Consider the following 21,395-nt stretch of genomic DNA (forward strand, 5'->3'; position numbering starts at 1 on the left):
AAACCCCATTTAAGGATCTCGCCCCAAAACTGGTTAGAAACAACTGGAGCACACTGACATTTCCACTCAGTTTTTCTGTAGCTCAGCCAGCAACATGTTCCAAGACACTTAACAGGAATGTTATCAAACAAAAGTCTGATACTGAGTCACATAAGGAGATTTTGTAGCAAAAGATGAGTTGAGGAAAGATTTAAAGAGCACCTCCAAGGAACAAAGAGTGGTAATCTCAGAAAAAAATTAGGGAGGGAAATTTTGAACTTGGACCTTCACAGCTCCAGGCACAGCTAACAATACTAGGATAATTAAGATCTGTGATCTTTATAAGGCCACAATTTGAGGAGTGCCGGCATCAGTGGCTTACAGGCAATGCTCTCTCTCAATTTTCTTTGGTCCGCACATCCTGTATTTGTTCCACGCATGCTCTGGACTGCTGAGCAGCCATATACTGACACAGCATGGAGGGGACATTAGTTGTGGAGATTAGATAGATGTAGGAAGACAAGGCCTTAGAAGGATTTGAAAAAAAACAATGCCAGTTTTAAAACTGAAATGTCACTGAACTTAGAATCAATGTTGATCAGCAAGTACAAGGGTGATAGATAAATGGGTCTTTAGGACACAGACATCCTAGTTTTACATGATCTTAAGTTTATGAAGGATAGAATATGGGACATCAGTGAGGAGTATATTGGAATCATCAAGTTTAAAAGTGACAAAGAAATGGATACGATCTACAGCAGCAAATGGGGCAGCAGTGGAGTAAGGTCTTGACATGGAGTCAGAAATAGGAAGTCTTAGCAATGGTGCAGATGTGTGGTCAGAAGTTCATTTTGAGGCCAAATATAACAAAGGGTTGTTAACAACCTGGTTCAGCCTCGGATAATTTCCAGGAGAAGTTATGACATCAGTGGCCAAAGAACATAATTGGTGATGGGGGCCAAAAGCAATGGCTTCAGCCTTTTTAGCAATATTTTAGTTCAATGAAATTTCAATTCACCCAGGTTTGGATGTCAGATCAGTGGCCTGAATTTAGAGTCAGTGAAGGGGGTGAGAGATTGCAGTGAGGAGGAGCTGGATTTCGGCAGCTTTCATATGGGGAAACTGACCTCAATGGCTAAACCAATCTCCTCATTCAGTTTTCATTCAAATTTGTATTCCTGAGCTTAAAGTTGCAGAGATAATGGGCATATCAGTGTGAAACAAGAATAAAGTCTGAAATGGGAAGAGGTCTTCAAAGCTGAGGATGACATTGTGGTTAAGTAGATTGGTAGCTGGAGAAATATTGTGCTGAATGGAGGGTCAAAGGATAGACATTTGGAATATTGAAAATGCAGCCACAAGTGAACTAAATTAGCTTTGCTCTGATGGTATCCTGCAGCCCCACCACTGAATTTTCTTATGAACTTAATGTGGAGACAAGAGAGCAAGAATGTTCCTGATATGACTGCTGGGCTGTTCTTAGCCACTTCCTGTCTTGCTTCATAAAACATACATGAGGCAAATGCTGACATCATAGTTGGCTCAAACTGGTCCAGGAAAAACTGGAGAGCTGTCTTGGGAGAGAAAACACACACTTCTGATTGGATCACAGGGAATGTCGTGGTTCATGAGGCCCAGTTTCAAACCATCCTCAGGCTCCAGGGCCTGCTGCATATGTATCAATCTTTTTTCTTCCCCCACTTTTATTTTCATCAATGGCATGTGCAAGTACTTCAGTCCCCTGTACTGTGTACACAATATTTAGTAAATCTAACAAATACTAATAAAGAAAATAAAAACAGAAAATGCTAGAAATACTCAGCTTCCAGCACTTCTTTCATGTCAAATTTGGTGGGTTCTCAAAGACCAGATTATTTTAACTCCTGAATTCATGTTTAGCATCACTATTTTTGTCCAAGTGGCCATGGCAGGCAAACTGGCCTAAACTTAGAAAATTTCCAAGCACCATCGACTTAACTGTGCTGTGGTAGCATAATAATCAACTTTACAGAGATTCACCACGGATAGTGGCAGACTGGTCCAAAAGTCCCAGAAAATTATGGCAAATCATCTGTGATAGTATGACCGACCATAATTTCTTGAAACCAATGATGTAAAATGACCAAAACTGTAGAGGAAATTCTGGGGCTGATCGGTTATGCATCATGGCATAATTATCGTAACGTTTCACAGCATCATGATATTACTAACATAATAAAACATTTAAAAGTAATGCACAAACAATATGAAATAGTTGAATCAAAATTGAAACAAGTCAATCCAAAACATCAAAATATAGTTTAGTTCAAATGTACTGTAAATATACACATGGCTTTTCAATGGAGAGTAAACTAAGTGAAGCTCAATATTCCAAAAACTAGTGAAACCAACCTATAATTGCAATGCACTGTCATGAAAAATAAGCCCTGTTATGACCAACAATTTAATCCAAGTGAAAAACCAAGAAGTGCAACCCTTGGTTCTTACAGGAATGCTATTTTTCCAAGGGACAGAACTTTTTGTCACCTTGTGTCATTGCAGTCAAAATTAAAGACTTTGGCAATTAATAAAGGATGATGATTTCTTAACATCCCTGCAAGCTCTGAAAATTTACCATCAGTAACAAGAAACAAGATTGGACCCCTGTATAAGGAGCTACAAGATAGAATTTCTGCCTCTTTTCTCCCAAAGTACACCAAAAGCACACATCACAAAAATGCATGTCAATCCTTGTTTCTGTTTAGATATGGAACTTCAACTGCATGGACCAATAGGAATTTACAACACAAAAAGAGGGCTAAATAATTCAATAGGTAATCAATTCATACTTAACTTTTTTATGGGTAATCAACAATAAGCTTCATCAGTCTACAATTCTGGTTAAATTACTTAGGTATCGGCTGTAATATAATTCACATATCGTGCTTGTTGAGGCCTTTTCCATTTTATTTAAAATGATTACACTGCAGTGGACTGGTAACAGTACTACTTTGCAAAGACTTGTTTTTGCAATTGCAAGAAAGAAAACAGACTGCCCAATTTTTTAATATTTCACTCCTTTTAAATCAAGCTCAAAATGGTTTAGAAAACAAACAGAAGAACTTGCATTTAGTTTAAACTTTTTGTTTTACTTTCCAAAGCACCACAACAATACATGTTATTGTTATAAAGCCTCTTAATACTTTAGAGATCTGGATTATGTCTCTTGAAACAAATTAACTCTGCCAATCTCTTCATGTTAGTTTGCAGTTGCACAGCATTTGGTATGCCCCCAAGCTCATGAAATAGCTCTCTTAGATATACAGTCAAAAACAGCTTTGCTTCAATGCAAAAGTAAATCTTCAATCCTGAAATTACATTATTTTCTGAATCAGTTTCAAGATTTGGAATACTCACACTGCAGAGAATATTTCACATATCGTTGCACCAATCATCTGGGCAAGGTTAGGATAATATTTTTCAACTCCACTTGAAAAATATCCCAGTATGTATTGGGTAAAAGCTGTTGACAACATCTGATTATGTGCGACTTATCTGTAGCAATTCATGCATAGTTTATACTAAACCAGGAAATCTTGTGGAATCACAGCAAAAACATCAACAAAGGGAGAGATGGTGGCAAGGAGGATATATAATCCAGAGGCCCAGACTAATGCTCTGGGGAAATGGGTTCCCACCATGGCAACTGGTGAAATTTAAATTCATTTAATAAAAGCCAGTCTCAGTAATGATAAACATGACATAATTTTAAAAATCACGAATGTCCTTTCGGAAAGGAAATCTGCCATCCTTACTTAGCCTAGCCTACATATAATTCCAGATCCACAGTGTTGTGTTTGACTACCAACAACCACCCTTGCAACAAATGCTGGCCTTGCCAGCGACGCCCACATCCCATGCAAAAAAAATTGAGAGCTGAATTTGTCTAAGTAGATCAGGCATCCTTAGAAATCATGTTCACCTCCCACACAAAATCCAGTGCAGTTCCTGATATGCACGCACTACATTTATCAGCATCACCTTTTACGCAGTATATACCTCAAGCCCCTCATATTTTCATAACAGAACTCTCGAATTCAAGCAGGGTAGCCAGAAATTCTAACAAAAGAAAATGCAAGTGTCAACATTGATTAAATAAAATTAACTGATGTCTGAGTCACACTGACAAAATCTGTCCCCATCAATTGTGCAAACTTCAATACTTGAAAATATTTCATTTAAGAGTTTTGGCTGACATTATTCACTGAAAGATCACAACAAAGGGTGCCATCTGAGAAAAATAGGCCACTGAAGGCACAGCCATGCTAGTATAATTAACAATGACCAAAATTCAATGGCAATCACCAGAGCAACAATCACGACTGCCGTTAAGGTGACCTGAGCATAAAAAAGCTTTTATCATTTACCTTGCAATCAGAAACATTACACATACCCTCTGTCTTTTCAGGATGCATTTCACTTCAGAACCATTGCCAGTTGTAATCAATGTTAATTTTTGTATGCTTCTCCAGAAGTACTTCAGTATATATATTTTCCTTTCCAAAGCACCAGCTTCCACTGCATATTTCACATGCACAGCTAGCACAATAGGTACTAAGATAAAAATAAATACAACACAGACATGGCCTCGATGACTATTAAATCAACTCCAAAATGCTGTAGGCAGCGCTCCATTTTTTCCCCTTGCACTGTACTGCTAGTATATTGCACGTTACTAAATCCTGTCACTGACACATAAAGGAAAGAAAAATCAAATCTGTGCAGATAGATAGCTGTAAAACCCACCAGGATCCCTGCAGCTCTTCAGCACATCATCCTACTCGCAGTATGATGCAGAGTGTCTGAAAATACCATTCCCCTCTTTCCTTGCTATCACTGCCACTGAATACTGATAGACACCAAGGACAAAAGGAGGAACCGGCATGAACATTAAGAACAAATATTTAATGGAACACTGGCTTTCCTATCATCTTCATGCAACCAGGCACTGGGTGTTGCTCTCCCCTGAGAGTCTCCGGGCAATTTCTGAGGTAGAATAAAAACCTGGCATGGAGGTGAAAGGGAAATGGCAAAAATTACATTTAGTTTAATATTCACAATTATTTTTAAGCAGGAAAACAACCTTCTCCTTTCCAAAAAAACACCCAGAATTCTATCAGTTAATTTATTACACTCGCAGCAAAATGTGAGACAAACTGGATTTTTCTCTCCAAGCATCAGATTCCACCACAGTAATATATACCTCATACAGGGAATAGAGATGGAAGTGGAATATTCTAATCTACCCAAAATTATTTGCTAATCTTTATATGAAATTAATTACTGTACATTAGAGGCACCTAGAAAAACCGAAATAAAATCTACAACAGGAAAGTAGCTTTCACTTCAAGATAAAAAACAAAATCATTTGAAAATATGAAATCTTGATTCCATTTTCATAATTTGACACATGCATTCTAGTGTCAATTCAAGAACAATTCAAAAAGCCAGTCAGGTATCTTCTGATACAGCCATTAAAATCCCAGAATCCAGTATTGTACAGTACATATTGGTTTGTTTATGTAAAGATTGTAAGTAAAATGTCCACTTAAGAACGATTAAGGCAACATTTTTGTTCTAGTAATGCTTAGATTAAAAAGCTTGTCACAGAATATTTTATACTATCTTAACAGTAAGTCACAGATTAAAAATTAAGGCTGAACCCCTAACAGACGAGTTTGATATGGTAATCGATTAGTATTTTGTTTTAAAAAATGGCATTAAACTCAATTCAAAAAAGCCAATTGATGGCAAAAAAGGTAGAGCTTCAGTGCCAATTTGGATCCAATTATTGAAAAACAACAATTTGTTAGTCTCTGCATCATTAGTAAACTATGTCTCCCAATTTGAATGTGTCAATATTTTATACATTTGTCTTTTCAATCATTGCATTAATAGTAACTATTTTCCCAGAAAATTAGAAATATTTATACATTTTTAAAAATCATACTTTTACCTTTCCAGCTTCTTACTGGAAATAGCAAACCAGAGGCCTAGCATGCATATTAATCAAACAGCCAGTCTCATGAAGCTGGAATGGAGCAGTGAAAACTCTTCTGCAATCTCTTTTTTCCATCACTTGCCTTGCTGTCAGTATCATTGCAACACAAGCAAAGTATTGTAATTTTTAATTGCTCACAGAACCAGGGGTCACAGTCACGAGAAAATAGACAATTTATTACCTGGTAAAATCAGTAGCAAGAGAAGCTTACATAGCACATCTTCTGCAAGGCTCACCAAATGATAGGAGCATGATCCAACTGCCTGCTAAATTGTATCTAGTAGCACTCCACAAAGGCTGGACAATTTTTACATGGAAATAAAGGGACTTGCACTTTTTAATCATACTGTCAAGCAAGATTTAAAAATAGTACTAGTAGCATGTTCGTTCGGGCACAGTCTAACTAAGCACCATGCAGTACCATAGTCGGTGCTGCAACGACTGGCCTTAATCATTGAAATCAAGAATTGACTGAGTTGGCTTGATTCAGTAATACTCGTTCCATTAAGTTAAACACTGATACATTTGCTTGGTTCTTTGATGTGATATTCACACAACAAATATATCACATATGACACTGCTGAAATGAGCAATTTTATAAAGGTGACAAAAGTAAAACAATTCTCAAATGTTTATTTTAACCCTTAGATTAGAGTTCTCAAAACGCATGCAAAAAAACTATTTACACGTTAAAGATTTTAATTTAATGCTCTCCTGCTTTGAAAATTTTCCTTTATATGCTACTTTTTGCCATTGTTACAAATGAAAGATTTTAAAAGATGGTCAAGTTCAAGTAGAATGTCATAAAAGGTGATGATGATCACACTAAACTCTGCCTGGAATAGACTCGTGTCTATTTCATAAATGAAATCTGTAGAACATCTAGTACCAGTTTTCACTTCTTGACCCAAGAGGGACAGTGGTTTTCTGGAGAGAGAGAGAGAGAAATATATAAGAAAACAGAAATAGCTATTGCTGTAAGCAGATGAAAGTACTTTGTGTTAACCACCAAGCAGGATGCTAGTGAGAGTTCATTCTCTGCGCAAAAAGGTGGGATTTACGAAGATCTAAGAACCAAGGAGTTACCAGAGTGAACATTTCTGCAAGAAGGTGTTTTAGAGGAACTCAGGAGGTTTAATGGAACAACTTTCAAAGGCAACAGAAGACTCGCCTGATATGGCATGGAGTAGGGAGCCGCCTGCAATGCTGTGAGTTCAGAATTCAATGTTCAGGGCGATCTATCTGCTAAGAACATGGCGCAAAATTATAACATCATAAAATATGTCCAGTTCGTTAATGGGGAATGAGCTTTAGTGCATCAATTGCAAATGAGGCAACATTTAGTCTGTTGATTTTAGCTCATTTGTTACACTGGAAGTCTTAAAACATAAAATCTTGTCCTATGACTTTTTTCAGCGGTCACTAGGAAATTTACTGCTTTTTTTTTAAAGCAGCTGCTGGTCTCTTGGAGGATTATAACTTTTTTTTGAAAAGAGATCCACTTCATACTTATACTATTATTCAGTTGAGAACAGACTGAACAGGTGTATCCAGACAACCTCTAATACAGCAGCTTGCATTTATATACCACCTTTATCACTGAAAAACATTCCACTCTGTTTTACAAATGCCTAATTAGAAATATGATTCCTTGTAACCATAAAACAGCTCATGAACCTAATTCAGCCCCTTCAACGAAAATTGCTCAGCATTAGTCAGAATCCCGTTCAAATCCCTCCAAGCCTAGCAGTTTAAGAGTAGCTAAGAATCATGGGCATTAGCTCGAATCCTGCCACTGTAGGATAGTATTGATTCATCAACAGTCTGCATTACTAGACCTCTTGCCCCTTGACTTTCAATGGCATTATCATGGTTGAATCTGTCACTATCAACATCCTGAAGGTTACCCTTGACCAGAAACTGAAATGGAGCAGCCATATAAACACTGGCGACAAGAACAGGTCAAATGCTTGGAATCCTGTGGTGAATAAATCTTGCCCGACTCCCGGAAGCCTGCCCAGCATCCACAAGGCACAAGTTAGGAGTGCGATGAAATACTCCCCACTTGCATGTCTGAGTATAGCTCTGACAACTTCCAAGAATTTCAATGCTATCCAGAACAAAGCAGCTGGCTCAATTGGTTTCTTTCCACAAACATTCACTCCCTCCACCAAACAGTTGCAATGTGTACCACATACAACATTCACTGCAGGGACTTCCCAAGGTTCCTTCGGCAGAATCTTCCAAACCCACAACCACTGCCATCTAGAAGGACAAGAGCACAGATACATTGGAACACCACTACCAGGAAGTTTCCCTCCAAGTCAATCAATATCCTGATTTGGAAATGTATAACCGTTCTTTCACTATCACTGGATCAAAACCTCAGGGATTGCAGCAGTTCAAGAAGGCAGCTTATCACCACCTTAAGGGCAACTAGGGATGAGCGATAAATGCTACTCTAGTCACAGACACCCACATCTCAAACAAAAAAATATACACTTCTGCTGTAATAAGCCAAGCAAAGATAATGCCACAGTAATTAAAAACAACTATTGCTTAAACCTTCAAATAACATTTTCAAAAAAAACAAATTAAAACTAAAAGTAAACACTCTTCCGACATGATCATATAGTATATGACAATAGTCTAAACTCATGTAGTAAGTTACAGACTCAGTCCTTAACTCCTGCCTTAACACAATGCAATGTACAGAACAATGATTTGGAGCCTTATGCTGAGAAAATGGGCAGAATTTGATGCGCTCTTATATTCTACTACATTTAATCAACCAACTGGATTTCTGACAGAAGATCTTGGGCATTTCATCTTCCCTAGGAAAGTTGTATAGGTTAGCAAGTTACTACTGTAGACAAGAGAAGGAAAAATAGAAATTAGACTGACTGGAGAAGAATACATACCTCAAATTAAGACTTAATTTAATCTACATAAATGTTAAAACTTGCCTGTAGATTAAGAATAGAAGGAAAAAAAAATTTTCTCATACGAAGCATGGAAATAGTCAACTAAAAAAATGATGATGGTCATGTATCCAAACTCATTCGTGAATGGATGGGAAGTAAGGAAGAACATAATTTCTTCAATGCTATGCATGTAAGTCAATTGCAGTTCATATGCAAGGGCAACGGTATTTTAGAAATGTTTTAAAGATTACAGCAGCTTCCATGTGCCTGCATAACCACTGTACGTTTTAAAAATAAACTTATTTTCTATTAATTATGCACTGGAATACAACTGCCTACTTTATTTGCCCTAACAATTCAGTTGGATGTAATTAAGAAAATGGTTTCATGTTGCATTTTGTTTGGATAACGTGATGATAATGCCGAGAGAAAAATCCAAGCCTACATTTTAAGTATTTTTTATTAATAATGATTAGATATTTATTTTAATTACTCCTTCCTTATATAAAACATATTCACTTATGGTATAGTATGTTATTCTACAGCTTTCTCTGTAGACAAATCTGGAGCTTGAGTCTGGTGAATGGCAACAGTGTTGTTGTGTCCTAACCTTTTTGTTCATCATATCAGTTGAGTGGGTTTTGGTTGTAATACCAGTGGACAGTCCAGCATATTCCCACCCTACATCCAAAACTCTTGCAATATCCTCCATCACTTAAATAACGTTTAAGCCCTAACCATCTCGTCACCACAGACACTTGATCTTTTGACTGGGCACTTTATGATATCCTGATTTAAACCAATTCAAGCACATTTCTTGGCCAAGACTTTTAGTATTTATTATAATTCAAATATCTGAATATTTTAAATATTTAATTGTCATAGCTCTCAACTAAAATGTTACTCTTGTCAGATATACTCTGGTTAAATATAACATAAGAACCATTCCATCCAAACATAAATCATTATTACAAAATTCAACAGGTCATAGGAAAATGAAGATGCTGTAGTATTGCAGTGCCTGATTATGTCACTAGAGAGCTGCAGATCATTTATGTAGCTCACTAACAGCTTCTGAAGCAGTCATCATTATCATTTTGTGCCATGCCTTGAACTTCAACATTGTTTACTAATCTTAAAGGGCTACATTCTCAAATTATGCACAATTGCTTCAAATTAAAAAGACTTCCTACCAGCCACAACTATTATGCTGATTTGCTTTTTAAATTGTAATACAACTTCAAATTAGATTAACATCCTCAAATCATGATCAAGCTTTGTTGATTATGAAAAGAATCTACACAAGTAATTTAACTGATGTTAATTTAAGGGGATTGTAATGTTATACTCTCAGTGGATCCCACTTTAAAAAAATGGAAATACAGGGCATCCAGAAGAAAAAAAATCCTTGATGGTTCCAACGGAGTTCCAATATGCAAAGTCACAGAATGCTCATATGTGGCTTCATACCTTGAATTCCTCATACAACAAATCAACTAAAAACTTCTGATCAGTATTAGTTAAACAGTGTTCAACAATTGTTTTTTGTACAGGTTAACACTGCCTTTAAAGCATCAGGAAGAGAGTTCAGATTTCTGATGTCAACAGCTTCCTTTTGGTTATGTGGTCATTGAAATAGGAAAGTATGAAGAAAACAGTAAGTAATGCAGGGGTTGTTTTTCCTAAATCCACCATTATCTTCCTAATTTTAAGCTTTTCCATCTAAGGCATGCACTATTCCCCAGGCCCATTATATTCATTTAATGACCATCTTACTTTAGAGGAAAAACTAAACAATTTGTTCATTTATGAGAACATATTTTTCTTGTCATTTTTTTCACTCCTAATGTCATTGACTGAGTTATACTTTTACAGGTTCCAATCTGCGTTCATATTTGCCTAACTGGCCATTATTCACAAAGACAGGTGTTTCAATTCTGATTCTGCATTCCCACAATCTCCATATGTTTCTGTAGTTTGAGCACCAATCACAGATTGTACCCAATTCCCTATCCAAATGAGATCAACTGCATTATATCAATACCACCCAAGCCAAGATCAGTCAATTCAACTCCAATATTGAATGGGAGACCTTCATGATTCATACAGCTCAGCTTGTGTAAATCTGCTGAGCCATCACAGGAGCTACAATTCTGCGTGTTATGCAGCTACACGAATGCACTTTTCATATACACTGCAGTTCAGCTTGAAAATTATAAAGTTACATGGAATATACAACACAGAATCAGGTAATTTGACTCAACTCATTGGCTGTTTACGCTTCACACTTATTCCTTTTCCTCCCATATAGTTAAGCTAGTTTCTTTTTGAAAGCATCCAAGTGTGATGTCGCCAGGGGACTCGGGATTTCAATAGGTGGGGTGGAGTTCTCAGTTCAATAACTCAATCATCCAGATACAATAAAAAGAGAATATTTACAGGAATTCAGACACTCACCAAAATCGGAAAAAGGAAATAAATACCTAGCACTTCTTTGAACTCACTGTTCATTCATAGTGAATCCTTCCCTCTCCAAGCAGCCACCTCCTCATTCACAAGTGGGCTTCACCCCTTGTCAGGACTCAGGGCTGTGCTCATATAGTCCAATAAGGGTGCACAGCTGATCCTCACTGAACCATTTCTTCATTGAAATTATTCAACAATAATTTAACGACAATAACGGCAATAGTGGCATTAAAATGACTATTCTGGCTCAGAGCTAGGCATGCTGGGATTTTTGGTCAACTTATAGATTAAAAGCAGATGCAGGTCATAAAAAGAGGTTGTGGGCTGGGAGCTTGATCTGAAGCTTCCTGTGTTGGCCCAGATAAGGGAAGTTGCTTACATTAACCAAGATACACTGTGGCTTCGATTTATACGGCTGCTATGCATAGGACATGTAAAATGAGCTAAGCATCATAGCGTCATTCAAAAGTAGTTTCACTGGATGTTCGAGCCACGTGATCGGTTTCTGATCAATTCATTGCCTGGATGACAGATAATCTTCCGGAAGCAAGGGCAGAATTGTAAATAAAAAGACATGTTTAGCCTTTCTTTGGCAGTGATAACTCAGAGACCATCACAAGAAGATGACTTGTACCTTGAAGGATGCTTCAGAAAAGATGATAGATACCCTATCAAGGATATTTCTTGGCCAAGGTTTTCCTAAACTCAGTAGTATCTATTTTCAGGCCACGAGTTGAGGGGCAGGCCACGAGTTGAGGGGCAGGCCACTGTTTATGTTTAAATTGGTACTGGAAGTGCGAAGTAAAGCAATTGAATTACTATCCTTGTTTGTCTCATTAAACTGGAATGCTTGGAAGATGTTTGAAATAAAGTTGTCTAACACTGCCATATGACTTCCTGTGACCATATTAGTAGGGGAAGCTCTAATCCAGAAACTAGAGGACATGATAAGGTAAATATATTTCCAGCACACAGCCCCTGCTGACACCACATACTCTCCCCCGGGTTGAAGCATCTCCTGGGAAGCAATCTCTGCCTGCAGATTGAACATACGGGGCGATTTCTGCTTGGAAGTCCATATCTGTCTCTTCCAGATCTTCTGCAACCATAACTCTTGCGCTGAGAGATATAACCCCTATCCCTTCAAGGACCTCTAGTACATTCAACAATTACTCGTTTCCCACAGAGTTTCTTACTATTCAGCTCAAACAGCACTGTTTGCCATCAAAATGAGAACCATCAAAATTCAACAAAGCCATACCGATTCTTTATGTTCACCTCCATAGCTCTTGAAGAAACATCCCACTCCAGGGCCTGGTAGCTCAGCCTGCTGATGTAAACCAATAGCATCTCCTTTCCACACACATGTCCAGGCAGTTCCACTATTGGGAGGCTGTCTCCATACTTGCCTTCAGAAGCGGCCGTATCTGCATCCTTCAGACAGATCATAGCCTCTTATGCAACACACTCAGGCTGCTCCCACAGTGCATGGAACAAATGACAAGCTCAACCAATTAATACTTGCTATGGTAGGTGCTTTACAACACCAATTTGGCCTGGTAATGCCTTGGGGGGTTTTGACATGGGACTTGCCCTGTGGGATATGTCTGGGCCTCCCCAAGTACACAACACGTCTTGGGCACTACACTCTGGTCCACTAAAGTTACCAGGCTCCCAAAGTCCAAGGCGGATTCTATGGTTCTCTTCCACATGCAGTTGAGAGTTTTTTGGGGGTACAGGGTTGGTACTGTTATAAGCTGCAATGCAGTTACCACCTCTTTCTCTTCAACACTATATTCTGCAACCTATGCTCTCCTCCCCAACATATATGAATGGTGTATTTGTTTGTATAGCAAGCAAGGAACAATTCTTTTCATTGCATCTCAATACATATGTGGGGCCATTCAGGTAGGGACATGGGCCAGCCAGGTGTATCACTTCCTTACAAATATAGCATTATCTCCTCGCCACTGCCCCCTGCCATCGCCATTACAGTGAAGGTGTGGTCTGTCTAGGACTCTGTTCCTAAAGCCATAGCTTCTTGGTTACCTCCTGGGCAATGGCTCCGGAGGTCGTGTTTGCGAAACAGCACCTTTTTTGCCCTACAGTCAGTTTCTTCATGCATCCTCGATTCATTAGTATCACTAGGTATTGCTCAACAAGTTCCACTGCTTGATCCACCGACTGGAGATTTTCTTGGATCACTGATCTCTCTATGTCCAATGGTAAGTCCTGAATCAGTGATCCAGGAGAACTCTTGCTATCACTTTTTCAGGGCTGAGTTCCTTTGGTTGTAGCCACTTCTTGGCCAGGTACATGGACCACTTAGGGCCAGGGTGCTCTGAATTCTTTGTGTACCCAGACATGGAAGCACTGAGCTTGCATAATAGTCGTCACTCTGAGGTATGCTTTGACTTCTTTTTTAAATGCCTCATAATCCTCAGTCACTTTCTCATCTGGGCCATAGTAAGTCTTCTGGGGATCACTGACCAAATACAAGGCAATAATTCCTGTTTGCAGTCTGCTCAAATATCTTCACAAAGCTTCCACATCATCCGTCTCAGTATCTCCTGGAACTGCCAGGAGAGATTGAGCTGTCCAATTGGCAATGTCAGCTCTTCCCCAATGCAATTCAACCTGTAGTTGCTGACTGTTACTTTGCTCTTTTGGCAACAAATGGTTAGTCTCTGCTCGAGTAAGAGTAGCTTCATGTTGGGCCAGTTATTATATTTGCGCTTCCAATATTAGTTCTCCATGGTTATGCACAACCTAGCCCCACATTCTCTGCCCAAATGTGATGTCGCCATGGGGTGGGAACTGTGATAGGTGGGATGGAGTTCTCATTTCAGTAGCTCAGTTAGTCCAGAAACCAGAGGATATTGAGGGAAATGCCATTCTTTTCCAGCACATAGCCCCTGCTGACATCACACCTGCAAGCTGCCACAACCACTTCTAATCACACCAATCTAGTTTTACATTCCAAAAAGTGAGTAAAATTTGTTTCCTTTTAATTGCATTATTAATGACCTTCGATTCGTGGCTCCAAGTTTTAAATTCTTCCATAAGTGGGAACATTCTCTTCATTTGGATTTATTATTGTCACACGTATTAACATACAGTGAAAAGTATTGTTTCTTGCGTGTTATACAGACAAAACATACCGTTCATGGTGAAGGAAACAAGAGTGCAGAATGTAGTGTTACAATCACAGCTCGAGTGTAGAGAAAGTTCAACTTAACGCAAGCTAAGTCCATTCAAAAGTCTGACAGCGGCAGGGAAAAAGTTGTTCTGGAGTCGGTTGGTGTGTGACCTCAGACTTTTGTATCTTTTTCCTGATGGAAGAGAGAATGTCTGGGGTACATGGGCTCCTTAATTATGCTGGCTGCTTTGCTGAGGCAGCAGGAAGAGTAGACAAAGTCAACGGATGGGAGGCTGGTTTGAGAGATGGATTGGGCTACATTCACATTTTGTAGTTCCTTGCAGTCCTGGACAGAGCAGGAACCATGCCAAGCTGTGACACAACCAGAAATAATGCTTTCTATGGTGAGAGTCGTCGCTGACATGCCAAATTTCCTTAGTCTAAGAAAGTAGAGGTATTGGTGGGCTTTCTTAACTATAGTGTCGGCCTGGGAGGACCACAACAGGTTGTTGGTGATTTGGACACCTAAAAACTTGACGCTCTCGACCCCATTGATGTAGACAGAGGCATGTTCTCCTTTACGCTTCTTGAAGTCGATGACTCTCCATTTCTATCTGCTTCTCCCATTCTATTTGGGGTTGGCCAATGCTGGTTGATATCACTCCTGCACCTCACTATGCTCAAGCCTCTCAGCATCATGTTTCCAACTGGTTTTAAGCCTTCCTCTTCTCCTACTTGCTCGAAGGCACATCTTTATTATTCACCACCAGATTTCATTTCTCTCTGCAACAAATGACCACACAGTTACTTCCTTTGCACACATAACATTCGAGCCCCTGAAGTGCTGGTTCCTGATTTTGTCGTCACTACTCCAGACATCCATCTCAGCACCTGCATTTCATTAGCACTCAGTTGTTTCTCTCATCACGATGTTGCCGAGTTTCTGCACTGTATTTAAAATGCTGGTCTCACGACTATCTTGTAGATTCTTCCATTCAGTTTCAGTGATACTTTTCTGTCACCTAACACTTCATTGGTTGGAGTAATTAGCAGAAGAGCGGAGATAATCAATTGTTTAATTTTCACTTCTTTACTTGCATCTTCTGTCACCATTATTCGTCAAAAAATAAGGGTGGTAGTTAGGAAGCTGTTAATTTCAAGGAAATTTTTCTTTCTCAAATAACATTGTGCCCACCTGCCTTTTCAATTGAGAATGAAACCACTTACAATTATACATGCATTTTCTATGGTTATAAACAAGTCATGGGGCCAGATGATCAACAAATCTTAGTTATAATCCTAAGTACGTTTTCACACATGGACTACTTTATGGAGCTTTTAACAAAAGGAGAAGTTGTGATTCTGTCAAGTCTTTAGAGAACGAATGACTGGAAACTGTTTCAAAGAAGTCCTCATGATAAAGATCATTTTTGACTTCATTCGTATTTTGTAATCATTGTATTTTATAATTTCGCCTTGCCTCTTCATTTTATTTTAACTTCTTCCCCAAGTTGCTCATATCCCCTTTTGTCCCACCTTTATTATCCAAGTATTCCTTATATACCTCTTACGATTTAACTTTTTCTTCAGCTCTTCATCTATTCATGGTGCTTCAATCAGTTCGTTTTTTTTGCTTTTTAGTGGAGTTATGCTCAGCAAAGCTAGGTCTCAGAATACATTTTCCAGAGACAGATCAAGAACATGAAATACAAACTGTTCTTTCGTTTACAACGTGCAAAAATGCACTATTCTTGGAAAGTGTATTTTTTCTTGCACATGCTTTGAAGAATTTCAGGGTGAATGCATGAATAAATAGTCTCTTTATTTAAACCCACAAAAATTTGCTCCTGGTTATTCAGATTGACTAGACACACCTTTCTTTTCAAAAAGCACACTGATCACAATCAGTAAGGGAAAGGATTGGATTTCAGTTCTCTCTGTCCATAACAAATAGCAAAGTAGCAACAGCAGATGTACAGAAGTACTCAAGTATGTACAATTCAGAAAAACATTTCTGAAAGTGAGTAGTTAATAAAGTACTAAACACAGACAGTGTGTGTTTAGTTTCACAATTATGAAGCTACTGAAAATTTGAGGTTGAATGCCTTTATAAAACCAGGAAGCAGTTGGTATCACAAAAATACACTTCATAGGACTGGGCAATAAAATAGAGTTAGAGACAATATTGTTTTGATATTCAAGTGGAAATTTCAGAACACAATAGCAAAGCAATTCCATGTTATATTAATCAGATGGTATAACACAGAACTGAAATATGGTTGAACGCTGCAGCAACTGCAAATCTTACTACCAAAACTGCTTTAAGAATACAAGGAAGATCCATCTTGGCTGCAAAATCCACATATTCTATGCGTATAGAAATGCAACAGAACAAAATTACAAATCACTACATTTCTAGTTAATATCAATCAATAGCAATTTTATTGAATTTCAGACAAACCTATTTATTAGTGATTGCAGGACAAAAAACTCCACATGCTGAGTCCAATTTTCTGTCAAAGAGTGTCATCAACTTCTTGCCAAATAAAGGAGCATCAAGAGAATCAATCCTCAGATTCAATACAATCAAGATCTGCAATCTGCTGTAAAGTAAGGAATCCAGCAGAGGTTAAACCAAGCTTCAAATTACAGGCTAAAAATGTGCTTCAAAAATGTAAAAAGCACAATTAAAAACTAGGGCAAACACCATTCACCAACGAATGAAAACAAAACTGTCGAGGAAGCAGAATGATGAAACTGGGCAAAGGGGAAACTTACTTTTCAAATGTCTTTAAATTAAAAGCCAAGGTTTCAAAATAATTTTAATTTTCAGAAATCAATGATTCTGAACCAGAAATATTTCACAAGGATATATATGATAACAAACAATTTGAATGTTTTAACCACATACAGATAATGCTGATGGACAGAACAAATATTTCAAGTCAGATCCTTCTTTAGAGTGAAGTACTGTATTTTTTTTTAACTATGTCTAAAACGTCAAGTTTAACTCACTTATTTCTACAAATTCAGTAACTCATATGATTTCATAGATGCCAGCAGTCCTCTTCATGTGGTTAGGAAGTGTTAACAAGGTAGTACAGAGTCAAACGAAATCTTAACACTACCAAACATCCATGCTGTTCAGCACTGATGATTATAATCAAATTATATGGCCCAATTGAATGTGGAATTTGCAAACACGAGAAGTAGCTGAAACAAATAGCAAAGATGCATTAAGGGTATGTTGCATAAATACCTGGGGAAAAAGATTTAAGGATATGCTGATTGAATTAGATGAATGAATGGAAGGAGGCTTTGTGAATGACAGTATGGGTCTGCTGGGACAAACAGTCTGTTTGCATGCTCAAATGCCAGAAGCCTGAATAATTTCTATTCTTCTCCATAAACTTTGTAAGTGAGGCTGGTGACATCAACAAGATGAGTTAGAATAACAACTTATAGCTTAACCTAAAGAAAAACAACCTTGAGCTTCCAGGTAGTCTTAAGGCAGGAAAATACGTTTTAGAATGACTGAACAAAAGTTTAGTAGAAGATGGATTTTGAGGTAGTCTCCAAAAAATAATCTTCAGAGACAAGAGGTTTAGGAAGAGAGCTCTGCGACCAAACATGGGACGGCTTGAGGATTCACAGAAGAATGGAGTATTTAGAGGGAACTGTGGGACTAAGTCTCAGATAGTTTAGGACAGCACCACACAAATTTATATATGATGATGATTTGAAGTTTAACGTGTTGATGAATAATGTGTCATAATAAGTCAATGTGGGTAATGAATGAGCAGCACTTTATGCAGAATAAGACACGTGTACAAGAGCTTTGGAGAGCTTGAAGTTTATGAAAGAGAGGGCCAGCAAGGGCAATGTTGCAATAGTCGTTTGGAAATGACAAACAGCAAGTATAAATAAAGATTTGAGCAGCAGAATGGGGGAATTCAATTAAGGGTGGGATCCAGCAACATTGCAATGATGCTGCTTTGGGTTGGCCAAAATGTGGGGTTTAAAACAGGTGAAGGTCAAAGTGCTTCAAGATAACAAGTGGTCTAGTTCAACCTAAGAACCATGCTAGTGAGAGTGGCAGAAGCAATGTCAAGGGATCAAAGATCATGGCGAGATATCCACAGTTAAAAAAACAAAATGGGCCATACTAAAGGAATGACATAGATGGGACACATGCGCTGAGAAGATACTGAAGGACAAAGTGAAGAAGCATTTGTCAGGTTGACGGGAGTATCATGGCGTGTCTAAAGCAAGGTATCTATGAGGGTAAAGTGATAGAAAGTTTTGTACTTTGATCTTGCACGCATTAAGAACTGGAGAAACCAGTAACCTAAAGCTGTTCAACTTAATTTACAGTTAGCAAGATGGGTTAAGTGTAACCCCACAGTTTTGGGATAAATTTGAACCAAAGACCCAAAGCAAACAGATGGATGACACACGTCATTCAGGCCTCCAGGTTTCTTCACACATTGTTTAGACTTCTGGCTGACGAAGAAAGATGCAAGTTTAAATGAGTTGCCACAACAAGATAAATCAGAAAGATACACACCATGCTCTATGAGGTACACAATAGTATAGTTGACTAGCAATCCAGATGACATGAGTACAAGTCTCATAATTACAGAACTAAAGCTAAATCTTCTTAAAAATCTGGAGCTGATCAACAAAAGCAAAACTAAAGCTGCTAGATGTTGTTAAAAACCCATGTGATTCACTAATGCCTTTTAAGGAAGGACTTTATCTAGTTTGGCCTCTGACTCCTATCCAACACCATCCTGTTCAACTCTAAATGGTCTTCCAAGGTGGTCTAGCAAGCTATCAACTTGTACCAAACTGTTACAAAAAATTAGAGGTTCAAGAATGTGGCCCAACACTACTTTCTCAAGGAAAGGCAATAAACCCCAGCTGTGCCAACCATAACCACAGAATTAATTTTCAACTATCATATTTCATCAGTTTTCCAATAAGTGTTGAAAAATATACTTACTGTTCTCCCCAGGGCAGGGCATGCCTGGCTTTTCAGGAATGCTGGGAAATACTGGGTAAATGAGAGAAAAAAAACAAATTTTAAAAATAGAAAACAAACGAACTGTTTTCTTTCTCATTTATCTTTGACATAGTTGTAAACCTGTCCTCATACTAAAGGTAATTAAGTTTGCATGATTCTATGGATTGATTTTATAGCTGCAATCAATTCCTGGTGAACTTGCACTGTCCATTGGGTAAACCAGGTGAAACTGAAATATATTTATTTTATCTGACTGTCAGCTCCAATATCTGTATGCTGGCAAGTGTATATCATTAAAAAAAATTGAGAATTGTTGGCAAATGCAATGTGACGGGGAGTTATTCATTTGTTCAGAACATCAAATGGATAAAGTAGACATGGGCATCTGATACAACTCAATTAAAAGAAAAACTAAAACAAAAATAGTGGACACATACTGCAAGTCTGTAATGGTTGAAATCATAAAATTAACATTTTGGCGACAGATACTTCAGTACTGAAACACTGAGGTGGACAAATTTATCAATATAGGAAGAAAGGAAGCAGGGGGAAAATACATATACAGTCGTACATCTTTTCATATCTAAAGCTTTGACCTTGAAGGAGATTCCACACTTGAAATGTTAGTTGATTTATGCAATAGATGTTCGTTCATCTAGACTGCCTTGAGCATTTTTTAAAAATTTCAGTATCTATTTCTTGTATGGTACACATACGAGCATAAAATTCCTAATTGTGGCCACTGCATTACTGGTCCATGTTTAACACAAAATAATCTTCAAGTTACATTGCAAAAACATGATCTGAAATAATGCAGTAACTTCCAATGGGCGTAGCAATAGAATCAGACTGGCACTACACTCAACATCACTTGCATGGATATCCAGGCAATACTATCTTGTCTGACCTTCTGACTCATGGCAGGATCTATGCAGTATAATGTGGTCCCAAGGCCTTGAATCAAGGGCAGCACAGTAAAAGTCAATTAAGCTTCTTTTTATGACACTAGGTACAAGCTGGAATAGTACAAAAGAGTTGGGGTGCTGGGAGAAGTCTCCTCAGTGCATCCTTGGGGTTCCCTTCCAGACACACTGCCCTGGAGCTCAATATAATTCCAGAGATTCACTACCGTCTGAGAGAAGAAGTTCCTCCTCACTAAACTGACCTCCCCTTATTTTGAGGTTGTGCCCTCTAGTTCTGATTTCCTTTCTAAGTGGAAAGAATCCCTCTATCTTATCTAGCCCCTTCATTATCTTATATGTCTCTATAAAGATCACCCCCCCCAGCCTTCTAAACTCCAACGAGTACAGGCTCAATCTACTCAATCTCTCCTCATAAGCTAACCCCTCATCTCCAGCATCAACCTGGTGAACCTTCTCTGTACTCCCTCCAAGGCCAATATATCCTTTCGCAAATAAGGGAACCAAAATTGCACACAGTACTCTAGTTGCGGCCTCATCAGTGCCTTGTACAGTTGCAGCAAGACCACCCCACTTTTATATTCTATCCCCCTCGCAATAAAGGCCAACATTCCATTCACCTTCTTGATCACCTGCTGCACCTGCAGACTGAGTTTTGGCGATTCATGCACAAGGACCCCCAGGTCCCTCTGCACAGTAGCATGTTGTAATTTTTCAATTCTCATTATTGTTCTCAAATTTCTCCATGACTTGTGAAATTTTAAAACTTTGCATTAAATTGATCTTCAAGAAATAATGCTCTGTGCAACATTGCTCTGACAGCAGAGTCTAGAATATTTTGCATGTAAATGTATTTTTCAAAGTATATCCCTTTGAACCCCTGATGCTATTTCTAAGCATG

General features: G+C 38.3%; 1 protein-coding gene across 2 annotated transcripts in view; it reads right to left on the bottom strand.

Moving 5' to 3' along the window:
- Nucleotides 1-21,395, bottom strand: part of prkcz (protein kinase C, zeta) — a 480,227-nt gene that overhangs the window by 368,389 nt on the left and 90,443 nt on the right. For both annotated transcript variants that reach the window (XM_080182477.1, XM_080182476.1), the window contains exon 4: nucleotides 19,554-19,604. In XM_080182477.1, coding sequence (XP_080038603.1) covers nucleotides 19,554-19,604 — 51 coding nt within the window. The remainder of the gene's footprint in view (nucleotides 1-19,553; nucleotides 19,605-21,395) is intronic.

Source organism: Carcharhinus amblyrhynchos, unplaced genomic scaffold, assembly GCF_965287045.1.
Source record: "Carcharhinus amblyrhynchos unplaced genomic scaffold, sCarAmb.v2.hapA scaffold_56, whole genome shotgun sequence".
Classification (NCBI taxonomy): Eukaryota; Metazoa; Chordata; class Chondrichthyes; order Carcharhiniformes; family Carcharhinidae; genus Carcharhinus; species Carcharhinus amblyrhynchos.